Source organism: Poecilia latipinna, unplaced genomic scaffold, assembly GCF_001443285.1.
Source record: "Poecilia latipinna isolate Pla-1442-1.1 unplaced genomic scaffold, P_latipinna-1.0 Scaffold251, whole genome shotgun sequence".
In the NCBI taxonomy this organism is placed as follows: Eukaryota; Metazoa; Chordata; class Actinopteri; order Cyprinodontiformes; family Poeciliidae; genus Poecilia; species Poecilia latipinna.
In genome coordinates, this window is record NW_015112867.1 from 285,235 (window position 1) to 302,874 (window position 17,640).

Consider the following 17,640-nt stretch of genomic DNA (forward strand, 5'->3'; position numbering starts at 1 on the left):
CTCCAAGATGGCCGCCGTATTTCCTGCGCCGGAGCGGCCAATGCGGGGTCTACTCTTATATTATGTCTATGGGTCCGTAGTGTTCTGGGGTCCTGTGTAGCTCCTGCAACGAGAACTTAGCTGACTTTAATATTTCCTGTGTTTTATTTTGGTCATTATTGTTACACTTAGTGTTGATATGTGTGTGTTAGGCATGTCTATCGGACATTTATAGAATACAGACAAATTGCGTTCCGTATCGGTTCAATACGGGACGCAACATTTAACAGCATAATACGGGATGATTCCGTATTTTATGGGACGGGTGGCAACCCTACTGACAGACCACTTAGTGCATTTAGCTAGCTAACTGGCTAACTATCTAGCTATTGCTAGATAGATGTAATTTATTTAGCTAGCTAGCTAACTCTATTTATCTGACTAGCTGGCCTAGCGCCATCCTGGCCACCTGTGCAGAAATGTAATATTTGATTTACTGAACCTAGAGTACATTGATAGGTAGGCCTAAACATCAGCGGGTTTGAACTGTATGGTGAGTTTAATACCTGGTCCATAGTTGCGTGATGGTGAAGGTACTACTACTTCATAATTTTTCAAATACTTTTATATTGTCTGTATTCATGAAAATTCACACATTTTAATACAGCTCACCTTATATGGGCCTGTGCATTACACGTTATATAAACATCGCATCAGACCCGACCGTTTTAATAAGCACTTTTTTAATGAAAAGCTACAGAGCTAAATGAGACTGGGTCACAGGAAAACAACAGAAAAAACATAATTATTCATCAAAGAGAACTTCTTAACTGTTTTGTTGGAAAATATCAACATACACAAGCTGAACAATCAGCTATTAAACTGTTGAACTGCTAACTCCATTAAGACTAACAGGTCATTAAATTAAGCTCAACAGAGGAACGCTTTTCAGAAGAAAATACTTTAAGATTAAGATGGCAGCAGATATAGCAGTCTCTACATTTGCTGCCATCTACTGGATGGATGGATGGATGAATGGATGGATGGATGGATGGATGGATGGATGGATGGATGGATGGATGGAGTCACGCATCACTTTCTGCTGAATTATTCATGCTCATTCATTAAATGTCCTTCTAGAGTACAAGGTGTTTTTTTTGTTTTTTTTACATTTTCTCAATCTCCAAATGACTTTTCCATTCATCTGCAGGTTTTAAACCCCAAGAAGAAAGGCAAGAAGAAGAAATACATCAATTCTGGGACTGTAAGTGCGCCCTGATTGGTTGTAGCTCTCTGTCCTTTTGTCTGAACCGGATCGTTTGTACTTTTTAAGAAATTGGATTTCACCTCTTGGATCTGCTCCTCTTATTGACTCTCTTTGCTGTTTGGCCTCCTGTTTTGTCGCTTTATACTCTCTTCCGTCATCCGTTCATCCCCTCGCCGTCTATGTGCGTGTGTGTGTGTGTGATGGTATGCATGTTTGTGTTTTTCCAGGTAACTCTGCTGTCCTTCAAAGTGGAGTCGGAGTATACCTTTGTGGATTTCATCCGCGGAGGGTGAGTGGAATGATAATTAGCCCACACTCACTGCAAGACTAAATAGACTTTTTTTTTCCCTTTGTCCCTTTGTGTGTGTATGTGCTTGACTGAAGAGACTTGATGGGATTTCCCCAAAATCTCACATGTGGGCATAATATTGAAATCATGTTTGTTGAGAATTGATTATATTTTGGAGAAGGTCTCATTGCAGTTATCTAATTTATTTTGTTCATCTTTAATTACGGCTTCCATTAGTTTGATCCAATTAAACCCACAGGGTGGTGTGAGGCTGCTATCACGCCATACCAATTAGCCACCAAGCAGTCAGCCAGAAACTGATTGAATTGCAGTGTATATTTTTGGTGTACTGAGTGTCGGACATATAACCTTTGTCAGGTTTACTGAAGCACTTTATGTTCTATGTGCAACAGGACACAACTGAACTTCACCGTAGCGATTGACTTCACAGCGTCTAATGGTAAGTTACTGAACATAGACTGGGCAGACTATGTGATTTTGCTCATTTTCAAGGAAATTAACAGTTTTTTATGGTATTTTTATTTAAGATGAAATATCAGCCAAACATCCAGAAGTTATATTTGATCTTCAAGTGAAAGATGGCAGCCTAACAAGAGTTCCTGTGGATCAGTGGTAGCGTAGGTTCCTGCGTTCACAAAAGCATTTGAACTGCACCAGAGTTCACTTCAGCTGAACTGAGACCTAAGTATTTAGATGAACCAGAGTTAGCATCACAGTTCAATTCTTGACTTCATCAAGAGATTGCTTTTACATCACAGTTGAATTCTTGAATTCTTTTCTTGACTGCTTCTGCTATGTTTTAGGATATTGATCCACATATAACTCATCCTTATGGTTCTGGTAGACATCCACTGGTCTAAAAGCTGGTTAAAGATCGCATAAAACGCTGTTTAAATGTGACTAATCTCCCAAATTTTATAAAAAAATCTTTGTGCAAGGAGCCTAACTTTAGTCTCAACTTATCACAGAAATTTCTCAAAAGGCTTCTTGAATCATTTTGATGTTTTTCAGAAAGCTTAAATTTGTAGTATCTATATTGAAGAGCTGTCAGATTTGAGATGGCTAAGATCTAGTGAAGACAGATATCTTGAAACAATGGAAAAGATCTTAAGTATAAAGGGAAAGCATTTTAGACATTTTATCTACATAATTTGATAAAAGGCAGGAATAATTTGTCTGCTGTTACATGTGATAATTTCCAGGTTTTAACAACGAAATCACCAAATGTCCAATGACCTTAGAACTTCCCGTTCTATCAAGTATGCTGATGACAACATAGTATATCAAAATGCTGTTTTTTTATTTTATTTTTTCAAATAAAAATTATAACATTCAGGAAAACTGCTTTAAGCAAAACATATTTAGTTTTCTTTTATCAGAGCATTCAGAGAAAAGTAAGGTCATAAAGGTTTGATTAATCGGTTTCATGTTTCAGTTGATTCAGTTTAGATCAAAAATCCATTAAAAATACAACTAAAGATTTGTGACTTGGGGATGTGAAAGACAAAACATTTTTAATAATACAGACAACCTCCCACAAAGCATTCACTGCCTCCCTTCTCCTGTCCAATATAGCGTTGAACTGTCAGTCACGCAGCTAGCCATGCGCTGCATTTGAGGTTTTTCATTCCTTTCAGTTGCCATTTTACTGCACTATCTCAATTATTTTATTTTCTTATTACATATTTGACTCGTTTCGTGTTATACTCGGTGTACAATTATCTGCAGAAGTCATGGATGAAATTATGGCAGGTCATCAAAGGTGCATGAAGCTGCAGGGGAGGACTCCTGTGATTGATGCTGTCGGTTTATACTGATAGCTGTGGAAAAACAAAAAAAAAACCCTTTCATTTAATTTCATCTAGCAGCTGGTGATCACAGATCTCACCTGTTTTGTTTCCTCCAGGCTGAACAGCCATGTTCTACTCACTCCACATCCTTTTATTCAATGTTTTGTTTGGATGTGGATTCAATTCAGAATTCACATCAGTCAAACTGTTGAATGCATTAGAATATTATTAAGAAGTTCATTTCAGCAACTCTATCATCAAATGAAATACATCGTATGGACTAATTCCATATAGATTGATGCTTTCAAGCTTTTACGTTAAATGTGTTGATTTTCAGCTAATAAAAATGACATTTAAGAATATTATGACTTCATTCTCGTATTATTGACTTCAGTCTCTAAATATTACAACTTTATTTCTTTATTATCATATTATTATGACTCCATTGTCACAATATTATGACTTTATTCTCGCAGTACTACAACTTTATTCTTTTATTATTTCAACTTTATTCTCATATAAAGTCAAGTATTCTAGCAACATTACAACTTTATTCTCGTCATATTATGACTTTCTTCCAGCACAAGTTTATTTTCATAATAACTTCATTCTTATTTTTTTCTTAGTACGGTTGTAAAACTCCTTTGAAAAATATGGCATCAGACCAATAAAAAAACACATTTAATACAGAAATGTGGGCTTAATGAAAAGCCTGTTTAAAGGTTGTAATTTCAAAACTGTACTTTTTATCTGACCAACAAACCCCATCAGCCTTACTTAATATATGTAATATTACAGTTTCTTGTTTTTTGTAATTTGACCATATTGGTCATTTAACTAATTTAGCCCTGTTTTATTACAATATGTACATCGCTTTCTTAGGCCATTTCTCTGAAACTGTGTTTTAGCGAGTTAGGAACACTGTACTTGTTTCATACAAACTTTTATAAATCGTATTATCTTTTAAACATCTTTTCTGGGGCGTGGCCAGGGTGAGGGCCAGGGATGGACTTGCTTGTAACCCATTGATAACTTCTTGCAGTTCTGAATATGTTTTAAATAATGAATGTGTTTTGCTGAAACATGTCAGATGTGCACAGTACAACTTGATATTTATATTTTCAGAAGCGTATTGTACACCCGCGGCGTAACTGGAAGTCCAATTAGATAAGGGGAAACTCATAGCTGGATCTGTTAGTGTGAATAAGCGTCAGCGTTACTATGGCTTATTAGATCAAACGGGTCTTTTAATAGAAGGCTTCTCTGAAGAGAATCTTATCATAAACCCAGGAGTGAGAGATGACATTCAGTTATGAGAACTATTACTACATGTGCAATAATCATTGTGCGGGTAAATGCTAAAGCATTATAATAAGACTGATTCCTTCCCATTATGACCCAATTGATTTTTTTTTCCATATGATGTGATTTTCTTCCTTTCTGTTCTCAGGTTTTAGCGGCCTTGGGTTTTCCACATACATTTACACATACATCTTCTGGTAGAATACGGTGGTTTTTTGCTGCTTGGAAACAGCTGCAATGTTTTCTATGCATTGCTCAACCATTTCCTTATGATGCACTTTGGATCTAAACAGAGTTAACAGAAGAACATTAAAGTGTGATTAATGATAATTAAAAAAAACTAAAAGTTGGAAATGTTTGTTCAGATTGGATTATAGCTGCAGTATGTAACTTTTGTTAAAAAAAAATACATATCTTTTCAAATTATCCCTTTATTTTGACAGTGTGGTACGAGATAGATAAAATGTGAAAAAAATCACATCCTTCTCCCAGTGCAGTTTTATCTAGAATCAATCAATCAGAGCTAGGAGGCGGGTCTTAGCACTGTCAATCACCCTCTGTGTAGTTCTTATCTACGCTGCAGTTAGCAGAATTTGTTGTGAATGCTATGACTGGTTAGCATAGCTATCAATGATGGGGATAAATGGTCTTCTTGGATTGATACGTTTTTTTCCTCTGCCATTAGCATTCAGCAGTGAGTACATGAGATTGATTGACAGAGCTAAGACCCTCCTGGCTCTGATTGGCTCTGAGAGGTGCATTTCTTCAAACGGCAATACTAGCTAAGAGAGGAAGTAGAGTAGATCAATTTTGTTCACAGATTATTGTCTTATAACATACTATCACAACATGGTGATAGTTTTAACAAACATATAAAAACCATATATTTTTTTAATGAAACTTAAGTTGCTGCAGCTTTATGCAGACATTGCAGTGTTAAGCTTAACCAGCCAGGCACAGGTCCTTTTAGTTTCTCACAATATGAAACACAAAGGATTTTATGTAGAATTTGAAGTTCTAAATTCAAGTTTCAGGAAAGTTTGGAAAAAAGCAAAGCTACACATTCCCAAGGGAATTAGCTTTAATCGGTGAGCTCAACCAGTTTTGTCCCACCATGACAAACCTTGGAGGAGGAATCCTCCGAAATCCATTGTGTCAAACAACAACTTAGTTTCCAATGTGCCTCCTATGGGCCAAAGTTGTGTACACAGCCAAAAATCGTTATTGGCACATAAATAAGGTTATGCAGCAATTCCCAGTAAAACACATTGGCATTAAATTTTGATGAAGTTGATTAGGCTGATATATCCAACTGGGCCTCCTCATGGATCTGTGTTACTTTGCCCATCCGGACCCTAAGCCAGCGTTCACACAACTCTCAGAAGCCTTGGTGTTGTCATCAAGTAGATTACATAATCAAAGCAGAGAAAGGAGCCAGTATTTTTTCAAACCCTATTGTTTGTCTTGAGTCGCGGTCTTTAGGTACAGACTCTGGCTAAACACCAGATAACAGCACACTCACACCATGATGAGAGTTGAGTTGTACAAAAACAAAAGCAAGCAAAATCAGATGAACAATCAAAACACACCAATTTCCAGCCTTTGCTGTATTTTAAAATTGTTTCACAATTCTGCTCATGACATTAAGAACATGAAGAGTTGTACTCCTAATCCCATAATTTATGTGAAAATCCACTTAGATCTGTTGCTGGTCAAACATGCAGTGTGATGTGGGGGCAAACCTTCTGTTACAACGTGGAGATATTTCCTTTGGTCACGCCTGTTGCGTTGTCTTTGGGGTGTGTGTGTCTTCTAAGGTAACCCATCCCAGCCCACCTCCCTCCACTATATGAGCCCCTACCAGATGAATGCATATGCCATGGCCCTGAAAGCAGTGGGGGAGATTATCCAGGACTACGACAGTGACAAGCTCTTTCCTGCCTATGGTTTTGGAGCTAAGCTGCCCCCTGATGGCAAAATCTCCCACGCCTTCCCACTGGTAAGATGGACACACGCATATAAAACATATAGATTCACACTTGCGGAGCACGTCCGTGCAGTCGGCTTGGGCCAAGACGTGTGGCTACAACAACAGCTGGACATGTGAGTTGAGACGATGGCTCATCTGCCTGCCTGCCTGCGGGAATCTCCCGGCAACCTCTCTACTTCCTCCTGGCTCCCTCCCGAGGGGATGAAGGCAGACTGTCAAACATTGCTGGATTCTAAGCTGAAGTAAAACTAAGGGATGTGTATTGTTAAATACAAGTTAACTTTTGATGACTGCAAACTTTATTGTATAGGCAAAGATTATCAGGCAAATGAACACACAATTGTAAAGGAATGCTTCAAATTCAGTAGTTTCTTATTGTACTTTAGATGAATATGTTGTTGCATGTTATAATGGAAATAATTAGAAATAGATTTACTCTTCACCACATTTACATTAAAATACTTGTTTTTTTTTTAATAGCCAGAAACAGTGGTGTACACATTTATTGCTATGTGGGTAAGCATTCAGAAGCTAAAGTCCTCATGAGAAGTCAGGGATTTTTCATTTGTATTTTTTATTTATTTTTTTTTTTGGAAAACTCAAAAACAGCAGCAGTCTCCAAAATGTCTGAAGATCTTAAACCAAGTTCCTATGGAAGACCCATCCTGCCATAAACAAGAAGTAAGATACAACAACAATATTGTATCTTACTTCTTTTGTGAAGGAATAAAATAAAAAATGCAAGGGCTACAGAAAATATATTAACAAATTGTCATCTCTCTAATATAGAAGAAAAAGATATAAAAAAAATTAGAAACATGCTACAGAGCCAACTTAATAGCTAAAGATAAAAAATAATTAAAAAGTATCAATTTAAGTCTGTTATTTTGATCAGTTTTTTATCTTTTTGCATTTGATGGCACATTGATTCATTTGTTGAACTATTTTTGTGGTGAGTAATTGACTTATTAAGCTTTTATGTATTTATCACCTGTTAGTATTAATTTCAATTTCTTACAGAAGCATGAAAAACTGTGTTCCAAAGAGGATTTATTTTTTCCTGCTGATAAGGATGTAAGAAAATGGATGAAATAAATGATGGTCTGAACACAACGGTGGTTGATTAGATAATTTAACCACCTTCTCTTCTGGTGATCTGTCAGAGTTGGTTTATGGGTCATCTATTTTTTTCTTTGTAACTGAACAGAAATACACCAAATTCTGTAGTACATCCTCATATTAAATTGTCAATGTCAAGCTAGCATAGCTGACCTTTGTCCCTATTTTTTTTTATTAAAACTTTTTCTTGATTTATGAAATGTGATATTGTTGAACTTTATGTAGTAGTCATAGTGTTGACAGTATCAATTAATGGCATGGCATCACCATTTTTCCATTAAAATAGTTTCCTTCCTATGTGTGTGCCTGTGTGTCTCCATATTGTTCTTCTCTGTGTTGCAGAATGGCGACAGCGATCAGCCAAACTGTGTGGGCATAGAGGGAGTTCTGGAGGCCTACTTCCAGAGCCTGAGGACAGTGCAGCTGTATGGACCCACCAACTTCGCACCAGTTATCAACAAAGTAGCAAAGTAAGCTCAAAGGAATCCAACATTTTACACTAAATCCCACCACTTCAAGCTTATGGTGAGATATCAAGTCAAAATCAGAATAGATTGGCTGTGATTGTTTGATTCTTATTTTAATGTCTGGAACTTGAAGGATTGAGAAGTGTACCTATTTTTTCACAAATTTCTCTCTCTTGGTCTGTTCTTGTTTAACAAAATGGTAGATTTTTAAAATTAATTTCAAAACTGTTAAGGACTCAGCAGTTATACACCTACCTCAGAAAGAGGGTGTACTTTCTTTTTATCATGACTCTGAGCTACAAAGATTATAGCTTCATAAAAGGTATCAGTAAAAAAACCCACGTCCCCAAAAACCAGGACTTTTATTAAATTTAAGGAGTGAAGTGGTGTGAGATGCTTGTGTTTGGTTTTACCTTTTGTGCTCATTTATCAATTTTTTATAATTAATTTGCACTTAATTACATTGATATCCATGTTTAGCAAAAGTTCAACATTGTTGGTAAAATCACCTTAACGTTTGATGACAGACATGTTACCAGAACATATCATCACTCTGGGTTTCCCAAAATAACCTAAAGAGGCAACAAACAACACAGATGTCTAACCTGATACCAGCCAGTGCAGCATGCTAAAAGGAGGCTGTTTTGTTATTCTCTCTTCTAATCACATGAGACACAGACCAAAATGGATTGAAGTAAAGTCTCGACTGTTTCCAGTAAATCTTTTGACTAATGCAAGTTATTTTTTTTTCTGTTAGTATTTTGCTGTTGCAGGCTTTTCCTGCATTAAAATGTGTTACAGCGTCCTCCTCTTCCATTTGGGGAGTGGAGATCTTTTCATTATCCCTCATATTTATCTGGGATTTCCCTTCAGACACTGTTGTGCTGTCTCCTAATCTAGATTCTTGGAGCAAATGTCATGTTTATGTCCCACAATTCTTCCCTTTGGAGCTTTTTTTGTGGACTGGTAGTTGAAGTGTAACAGGCTTTTACAATAAAAGTGGTTGTCAGACAGAAAAGGCTGCTGAACCAAGCACCAAGCTGCACATGGTTTACCATTTTTGAATTTGACCTGTTGGATTTCTGAAGGATATATGTCATAATATATGATATATATAAGGTTTTCAAATAATTTATAATTTATTTTTTTTTTTTTTTTTTTTTACACAAACAATATTCTTTAACAGAATGTTGTTCAATTTTCAGAGCCACAGGAGACTTGTTCTGATATAAAGAGCCTGGATGTCTCACTTACACTTTGAAAAAATTTACTGCTTTAACCTTAGAGAAATGAGTGACAAGTGTCTGACATTATAATCTTTATGGTCTCTACTTAGATATGTATTACTTCATATAACACCAGAAAATGTATTTTCTGGTTTTTAATGGTGCAAATGTATGACTTTAATAAATGATAGAAATAAATAAATAAATAATTCTTGCAAAATTATGACATTTTGACAAAAGAGCATGTTCAGGTTCTTTCTTGTATTAATGTGAAATTTTTGGTGGAATTTGTCTATTTTTGTCTGTCTTTATCTACATTGACGCTAATACTCACTGTAAGTCATAATCTTGGAATATTTTTGATGCAGTAATAGTAAAAATTGCTTTTCTGTTTTAAAAATTACCTCATGGTAGAATGAGAGACCTGCCGAGACTACTAACATGTTAATTTTGAGTAATTGACTACAGAGATTTAAACACATTGAAAATTTTAATGCAGTTAATCACTTTTTTTTTTTTTTTTTTTACATACAATAGGTTCCAGCCGGAACCTTTGTGCTCACATGTTTCTGGTACGTCAGTAAATCTGACACATGAACGACATTCACATAAAGCAGTAAAGGACAATGAAGCTGCTTCTCTCAGACCGCCGAGGGTTCATTTAGCTTCAAAAAAACAATCTGATGAGATGCTGGAAGAGATTATTGTTGTGCACTAAAAGGAGTTAGCCTATCAGAAAAGCTATTCAAGCCTAAAATAGCATCTTCATGCTAAACATGTAGCAGCAGTAGCACAGAAGTTCCAACGCTGTCAGAATCCACACTCCACATTTCTAAAGAAGTTCCATAAATAATCAAGAGTTCCTGAAACACTGGAAAGCTGAATGGGTAGAATAACACTTTGAACCAATCTGATGGTTGAATAACCTGAAAAACATATTAAAAACAATAAATATCTTTTTGTTGAGCTCATTCATATGTCTATTCAAAACGTTAGCAGCAAAAAGGTTTTTTAATTAAAACTGTTGCTTATTTTGTTCTCAATTAAAATGTGTGAGAAAATAACTTTCTTTTACAGAAAGAACTCTGTTCATCCAGTGAAGACGTGTTGTTTTTGTTTTAGTCAAGGTTACGCAGAGATACTTTGGCTAATTTATTTTATTCTAACACTCAAGCTAAAAAACTCATTGAAGATACTTTAAACAATACTTTAATTGACCAATTTCTGCCTTAAGCTACAAAAATCAGTCAGAGGACACATTACGCTGTCAATGAAAAACCCCATTAAATTATTATTATTCTCTACTATGAAGGCCCTAATTGTTCACCTCTGATACAGAACTGATCCTCCAACAAGAAAGCTTTTTTAAGTGATGTGAGGTGGAGGAAGGAGGCTTTGACGGAAAAAAACACTCAGACTCACATTTCACTGACTTGTCATTTAAAAGGTGGTTTTGGCTGAAGCATGACCCACTTCTCCATTATAAGATTCTAAACGGGAACATCATTTAGCAAATGAACATGCTCTGTTAAGCATCGTCTGTCTTTGTCAAATTGTCAATGGTCTTTCAGTTCAGAAAAAAAAAAAAACATAAGTAGAAACTGTTTATAATTTCAGCTGTAAACCTCCTCCTGCAGGTTTTAATTAAAAGAGCAGTTCAATGAAACAAAAGCAGGGTGGCCTTTTAATATTTTGTTAAGTGAGTGGTTTGAATTATTAGGCTGCCTTCTCCTTTGTCCATGTTCTGGTAGGAAAACTGTCCATGTTGAAACTGGACTCATTTCCCATCACATATTTCACATGAATATCATTAATATCTGGAAACATCGGAATTAACCAGAAATGTCTTAAAAATGTCTTAAGAATGTTTGGATTACAATAGGCATTTTTCTGAGTGGATTATAAAAATGAAAAAAAAAAAAAAAAAAAATCCACTTTACAATTTGCTTTCCTAAAAACTTATTGAATATCCCATTAAAATTCATAAAGGAAAGAGGAAAACTGTTGTCCTGTCTAGTGGTGCGGGGAGAGCATTAGTTCAGTCCTGCATTGAGGGAGCAGACAATAGCTGCTGACGCTTGAATAGGACCGTTTCTCCAGCTGGAAGTATTTATTTCATGGACGCCCTATTTTCTTTCTCTGTCATGTACAAGTGTTTGTTTGTGGCTTACCTTCTGCATCGAAATGTGTCCAGTCCCTTGATAAAAACAGCGTTGTCTCTCTGTTTAACCAGCTTTTCCTGAATTTAAATGAGGCTGAGGAGCTCTTGATGCTTTCATTTGAGGAAGAAAAACAACACAATGCAGTAATTCTTTTTGCCCAGCCAATAACATCAAGGAGTATCTGAGTCTTTTTTTGTGTCGGCACTAAATCGTCAGGAATGCAGAGAGCTAGGTGTTTAACCATAACACTTGTTTATTCCTTGTTTTAATGTGAAAAATATGCTGCTGTTTTTACCATCCAGTCATTTCTAATCTCGGACAGAGCTCGAATGGTGTCAGTTCTTGCTCTTTTTTTTTTTAGCATGAAAGCACCAACTTTAATACTGGGAAATGATTTTTATTGGCTGGTGGCGAGCTTACTGAGACCAAACCAGTTAAATTGTATGAGTCTCATGAAAACCATCAACCATATATAATGTTTTAAACACCGTCTTCAAGACTTTGTTTTATTGAACCTAATCTGTGTAAAACAACAGCAAACAGTAACAGTAAATTAATGACAACTTTATTGTTTAATAGAACCATGCAACAACCGCAGTTAGGGTTACGGGCAGGACTAGGGTTATCTACAATGTTCCAGATGAGTGACCAATAATTAGAAACTACTTATAAATTAGCAAAAATTCTTTTGGAAATTTTTACCTCAGGTTAAGGAAGTAGGAATGTTTGCTTGTACAAATCAAAGAAACACAATAGTTTGCTTTTTGTTGCATTGCTATAAACAACTAAAACAGTCATGCCAACATAACATACACCATGTTAGATTTTCACAACTTGATTCAACCTCTTTCCTCTTCCTGAGGGCAGGCAGGTGCTTTGAGTTTCTGTGCCTCATCAGAATGTGAGCTTTAAACCGTGTGTGTGTGTGTGTGTGTGTGTGTGTGTGTGTGTGTGTGTGTGTGTGTGTGTGTGTGTGTCCCCAGCTGTGCAGCAGAGATTACAGATGGCTCTCAGTACTTTGTCCTGTTGATGATCACAGATGGAGTGATATCTGACATGGTCCAGACCAAAGAGGCAGTGGTCAACGTGAGTGAACTAACACACATATGCACCCAACACACACACAATGGAAGAAGAAGCAAAGAAACAAAAAGAAAACACAGCTAGGATCTGATGGGTCACAGTCCTGTCATCTCAGTTAGCAATAATATTTATGTATATCATTGCGTCCCTTCATTGTATTTTTTGTGCTGCTAGAAAATGAGGCAGAGTATTTTCTGACAATAGTGTTTTTATTTATTTGGTTTAGATAAAACCTGCTGCCTGCCAGGTAAACATTTTGAGATAATTGCTTTAAACCCCCAAATGTTCCAGCTGTAAAACATTAAAAATAGTGTTGACATCTCATTGAACCTTTGCTACAAGCATTTTTCAGGGTGTTGCGTCAGTTTAAAAGCCTTCCCCAGAGTGAAGCTGCAATACATCCTACATCCTTCAGCTTATGTCTGAAATTCCAGGACGTTTACCTGAAGGACCTCAGAGTGCAAACACGGCTTTCCCACAAATTAGCACAGTTAAGAATCAACCCATTTAGCTCCCTATAATTGGGAGGAAATCTGGAAAACATGACATGTTTTTATCTGTTTTTTTTTTCTTGCTTTCGGAGTTTTCATCAAAACTAGTTACAGTTTGTGTTGATATGAATTTACATGTCAACACAAAAGATGTGCTTGTTGATTGTGGGGCGATAGCCTCAACTGGAATTCTTGATTCTCGCAAGTTTCTAAGTTTCCTTGATCAAAAATGCAAACACTCGATCACTTTTAGCCGTTACTAATTGCCTGGTTTGATTGGAGAAGACTGAGTTAGTTGTCAGAGGCTGAGGCAGTTGCTATTTGTAAATGTTGCGGGAATAGGACAGAAGTAGCCTGGTAAAGCCAGATGCTTTGCTTTCTTCAGAAGGTCTGGATCCTCGGCTATTGAGAAACGATTGCTTGATGGAGAAGTAGGCTATGATGAAATTTGAAATGATTGGATCTGATTTTACCCAGTTGCTAACGTTTGGCAGTGACATATGTAGCATGGCAGCTACATTATAAAGCTTACTGAAAATTGTGTGTGCTGTATGTGGGGAGTAGGGCCACAACATCTTTACCACCAATAAAATCTTTTAAACGTTCCTTTTGCGCCGCTTTTAATTACTCATTGTTTGGAAGCGTGGCCAACACAGACTGAACGGCTTCTTTCACTTCGTCCACTGCCATCGCCAAACTACTACCATAGGCAGACCACGATTCTAAAACAGTGCAGAAAATCTACACAGAGCAGTGGGAAGGCTCTGTGTATGCTACTTTGGCCTTAACACTGAAGGCCAAAGTAGCATTAACAGCATTTTAAACCTCACCATTTTGTCTTATTGGAGATAAACCCATTAAAACTTCTTGATTAGCCAAAAACTGACATGTGGCATGAACATTGAGATTCAGAGTATAAAAAATATTAAAATGTCTAAAATATCTAGCACTACTCCAAAAAGAGCAGGGTGTAATAGAAAATGTTGCACATCATTTACAAAAAAACAAAAAATAAAAATACAAAAGTGACAGGAGGTATGCCTCTACACTGGAGAAAGGAGTCAGTTCAACTGATGTTGAACTGACTCTAGGCTACAACAAAAGTGCCATATTTTGAATTCCATAATGAATTGTTCTCAGCAATGAGTCTTAGGTGGGTTTCTTTCTTGGTGGATGACTTTAAAGTTCTTACGTGAATTTTACTGTCATCAGTGTAGCAGATGGATTGGGGGTTTTGTGATCAGGGGTTTCGTCTGTAGACTTTACACTAATCTGTTGGGGGTAAAAAAGTTGTTTAGCCAATAAGTAAAAGGAACTCATCAGCCTCTGATTTTTCCACATAAAATCAATACCATCCAGATTGTATCAATTTTGACACAAAACAGTGTCTTTGAATAATTAAGTTTTCTAGTATCAATTATATTGATATATTGATTACATTGACAAGCCTAACAAGCAGTCGGCTTTGAGTTTATAATAAACTCAAGTTATAAATTTGACCAAACTCTTCATCTCCAAACATCTACTACATCTGCTGAATTTAAAATGTAAACAATCTTTAACATTTGTGTTATTTTAACAGGCAGCATCACTTCCTCTGTCCATAATCATTGTTGGTGTTGGCCCTGCTGAGTTTGACGGTGAGCAGAATCTTTTTTTTTATTATGAGTAAACATGACAGAGAAGATAAAACCGCTGTAGCAGTTGATATCATCTGCTACTTAACATTTTAAATTGGCATTTGAAACAAATCTGAATAGAATATGGGGTTTTCTGCCAGCCAAAAGATTGGCTTATGAATTCACTCTTTAGTGAGCTAGAGTGAAGACTATTGGTGCCTACATGTCAACAAAAGAAAAGAGCTCTGGAAAAATAGTTTATTATTTCCCCCTTGACTCTGAGACTTCCATAAAGAGGGTCCAAAAAATAACAATATTAATATCTGGGAGCCTACATCTCTGAAGATTTCTTTTGGACAATTATACCTGGACAATAAATTTTTGGAGGCAAGTTCCTCAGGAAAGTGAGGCTTAGCAACTATTAAAGGAACAGGTTTATGTGTTTTCCAGGCACATAGTGCCATTTTATAGCATAATCACGTAACTATGTTAAAAAATTCCATATATGTCAAATATGACTACCAATAAATTTGACTTCATAATTTAACGCTTTGAATTTGGGTCTCTGTCTCTTTAAAAACTCCTGCTCTTTCTGAAACTCCACCTTCAGGAAGTCATAACAACATCACTATTCTATTAACCCTTCAATAATGTTTTTATTATGAGTTACTAGAAAGTAACTCATATGAGCTCAGCGCTCAGCATGCGCAGTTCCACCAGGTGTTTGCTAATTGCTGCTGACTAGTCTGAAGGAGCTGAGAGGAGGAGTCATGGGGGGGGAGCTGCTCTGTGAGGTGGAAGCTCAGTAGTTTGGAAACTGCAGCTCCCAGGAGGACCTGCATCTCGAAGGCGGAGCTGCTAGGTCCACTCAGGCACTTTGCACAGGTGAAGGTTTGATTGGAGAAGACTGAGTTAGTTGTCAGAGGGTGAGGCAGTCATGGAGAAAAAAAACATTTCTCAAATATCAAGGCAACACTCCAGGTATGTTTTTGATGAGGGAATAACATTATACCATGTGGTAAGATTTTACCCAATACTGCCCTTTTCATCAAATAATCTCGTGCTGTGTTATGCACACCCTTTGTCTACACTGACAAAGATGAACTAATTTGCTTAGATGCTGAGTGCCTCTAACTAACAGCAGCCTGACCTTCTTTCTGATTAGTTTAGCTAATAATTGTATGACCAATTATAGGAACTCGTTCTACTGAAGTGTCTTCCACATATGTGAGTTAATTTTTAAACGTTCCCCTTGTCCTGAAGTAGTTACCAGCGTTGCACTGAGAAGTAGCTCGAATGAGCAGAATTCAACAATACACCACACAACATGGGGGGGGGCATCAACAATGACACAGATTCTTTGAAGATGTGAAAGGACTTGATTTTCCACAAATTGCATATTGTTTTTTCACACTTATACCCGTGTACGATGCTTTTCTGATACTGAAAATATTTGGCAAGATAGAACACAGTGTGGCAGGAAAGTTGAAGTTCAGCAAGTAAAAACTGACATACAGTCATGTTCAAACTGACAAATCACTTTAACAATTAATTCCTCAGTCAAGTCTTTGTTTCTCATGGTTGTCCTGCTCTTCCTGCTGAGGTGTCCTTCCTTAAAAAAATCACACATTGAAGCAGTTCAGAAACCGTCTTAATTCAAATAATTGGAAGAGTTCCACAAAACACAAAATTACCGTCACAAAACATTTCTTAATTCTATATAGCTGCTATTACCTTAGAGCTGTTCATTGAGTTGCCACAGTTAAAAAATACAATAATTTACAAAAGTATTCATATCCCTGAACATCTTCCACGTATTGAGTCATTATTATCACAAATCTTGATGCTTTTCATTGGTATTTTATGTGATCAATACAAAGTAAAAGATATTTGTACAGTAGAAGGAATGTTATACAACTCAAAGAAGGTACACAAATTGAGCTCTTACCAATCTGATGATTAATTAATCTAAGTAAAAAGATTCAAAACTGTAAATCTCACATGTCTATTAGTTCAATAATTTAGCAAAAAATAAGGTTCTTGAATTGAAAATGTTGCTTATTTTATCAATTCAGAGTTTTTGATTAAAATGTGATTAATCAGTTACAGATTCTGCCATTAGCTTGATTTGAAAATGTTTTAGTCTACATAGTTCTACAGAAATACATTGACAACAAAAAGTAAAAGGGAATTGTACTATTGGAAGTAAATGTATCACCAGAGTGTCCTATATATGAATTGGTGGAATAAAAAATAAGCCCTGAACAAAAAGATACCCGCTAGAATAGATCAGGCTTTCAGCTAAAGCCATTTACATTCCAGCATCACTCAGTCTAAGACACACAGAATGATGTTTTATAGCAGAAAAAAATCATTTAACGGTGACCTTGACTTTGGCTTGACTCTGAGGGGCTCAAACAAGAAAGCTGCCAGAGCAGCTGTGACATAATGACTTCTCTATGTTGGTTAATGCTCCGCTCCCCATCCTGAAAGAAACGCCATGGAAGGTCCGTGAAGTCAAGTGTGTGGCCGCCACACAGCTTTTAGATCAATGAATTATTTCTCAGAGGGGACTGCTGGAGTGTGAGTGTGCACAATCTGTTTCAGATCAGGAGGGTGTAGCAACTTCACACTTCATCACGGTGTCGTATGGCCTATTATTTCCCACTTGTTTAAGTAATTGAGTGGCAGGAGGGTTGCGAAAGCACCAAGGTGTGTTGAAGGTCATGATCTCAGTAATACCTTGCAGTCTTTGTGGCTCTTTTTTTTTTTTTTTTTTTTTTTTTAAATTTTTTTTTGAAATTACTTCTTTCAATAGTGTTTGCTTTGAATTTT

At 36.5% G+C, this 17,640-nt stretch overlaps 1 protein-coding gene across 1 annotated transcript in view; it reads left to right on the plus strand.

The window, feature by feature from the left end:
* Nucleotides 1-17,640, plus strand: part of LOC106947665 (copine-9-like) — a 111,439-nt gene that overhangs the window by 74,058 nt on the left and 19,741 nt on the right. The window contains exons 12-18 of the mRNA XM_015032815.1: nucleotides 1,190-1,243; nucleotides 1,474-1,535; nucleotides 1,949-1,995; nucleotides 6,466-6,647; nucleotides 8,100-8,227; nucleotides 12,596-12,698; nucleotides 14,769-14,826. Of these exons, the coding sequence (XP_014888301.1) occupies nucleotides 1,190-1,243; nucleotides 1,474-1,535; nucleotides 1,949-1,995; nucleotides 6,466-6,647; nucleotides 8,100-8,227; nucleotides 12,596-12,698; nucleotides 14,769-14,826 (634 nt within the window). The remainder of the gene's footprint in view (nucleotides 1-1,189; nucleotides 1,244-1,473; nucleotides 1,536-1,948; nucleotides 1,996-6,465; nucleotides 6,648-8,099; nucleotides 8,228-12,595; nucleotides 12,699-14,768; nucleotides 14,827-17,640) is intronic.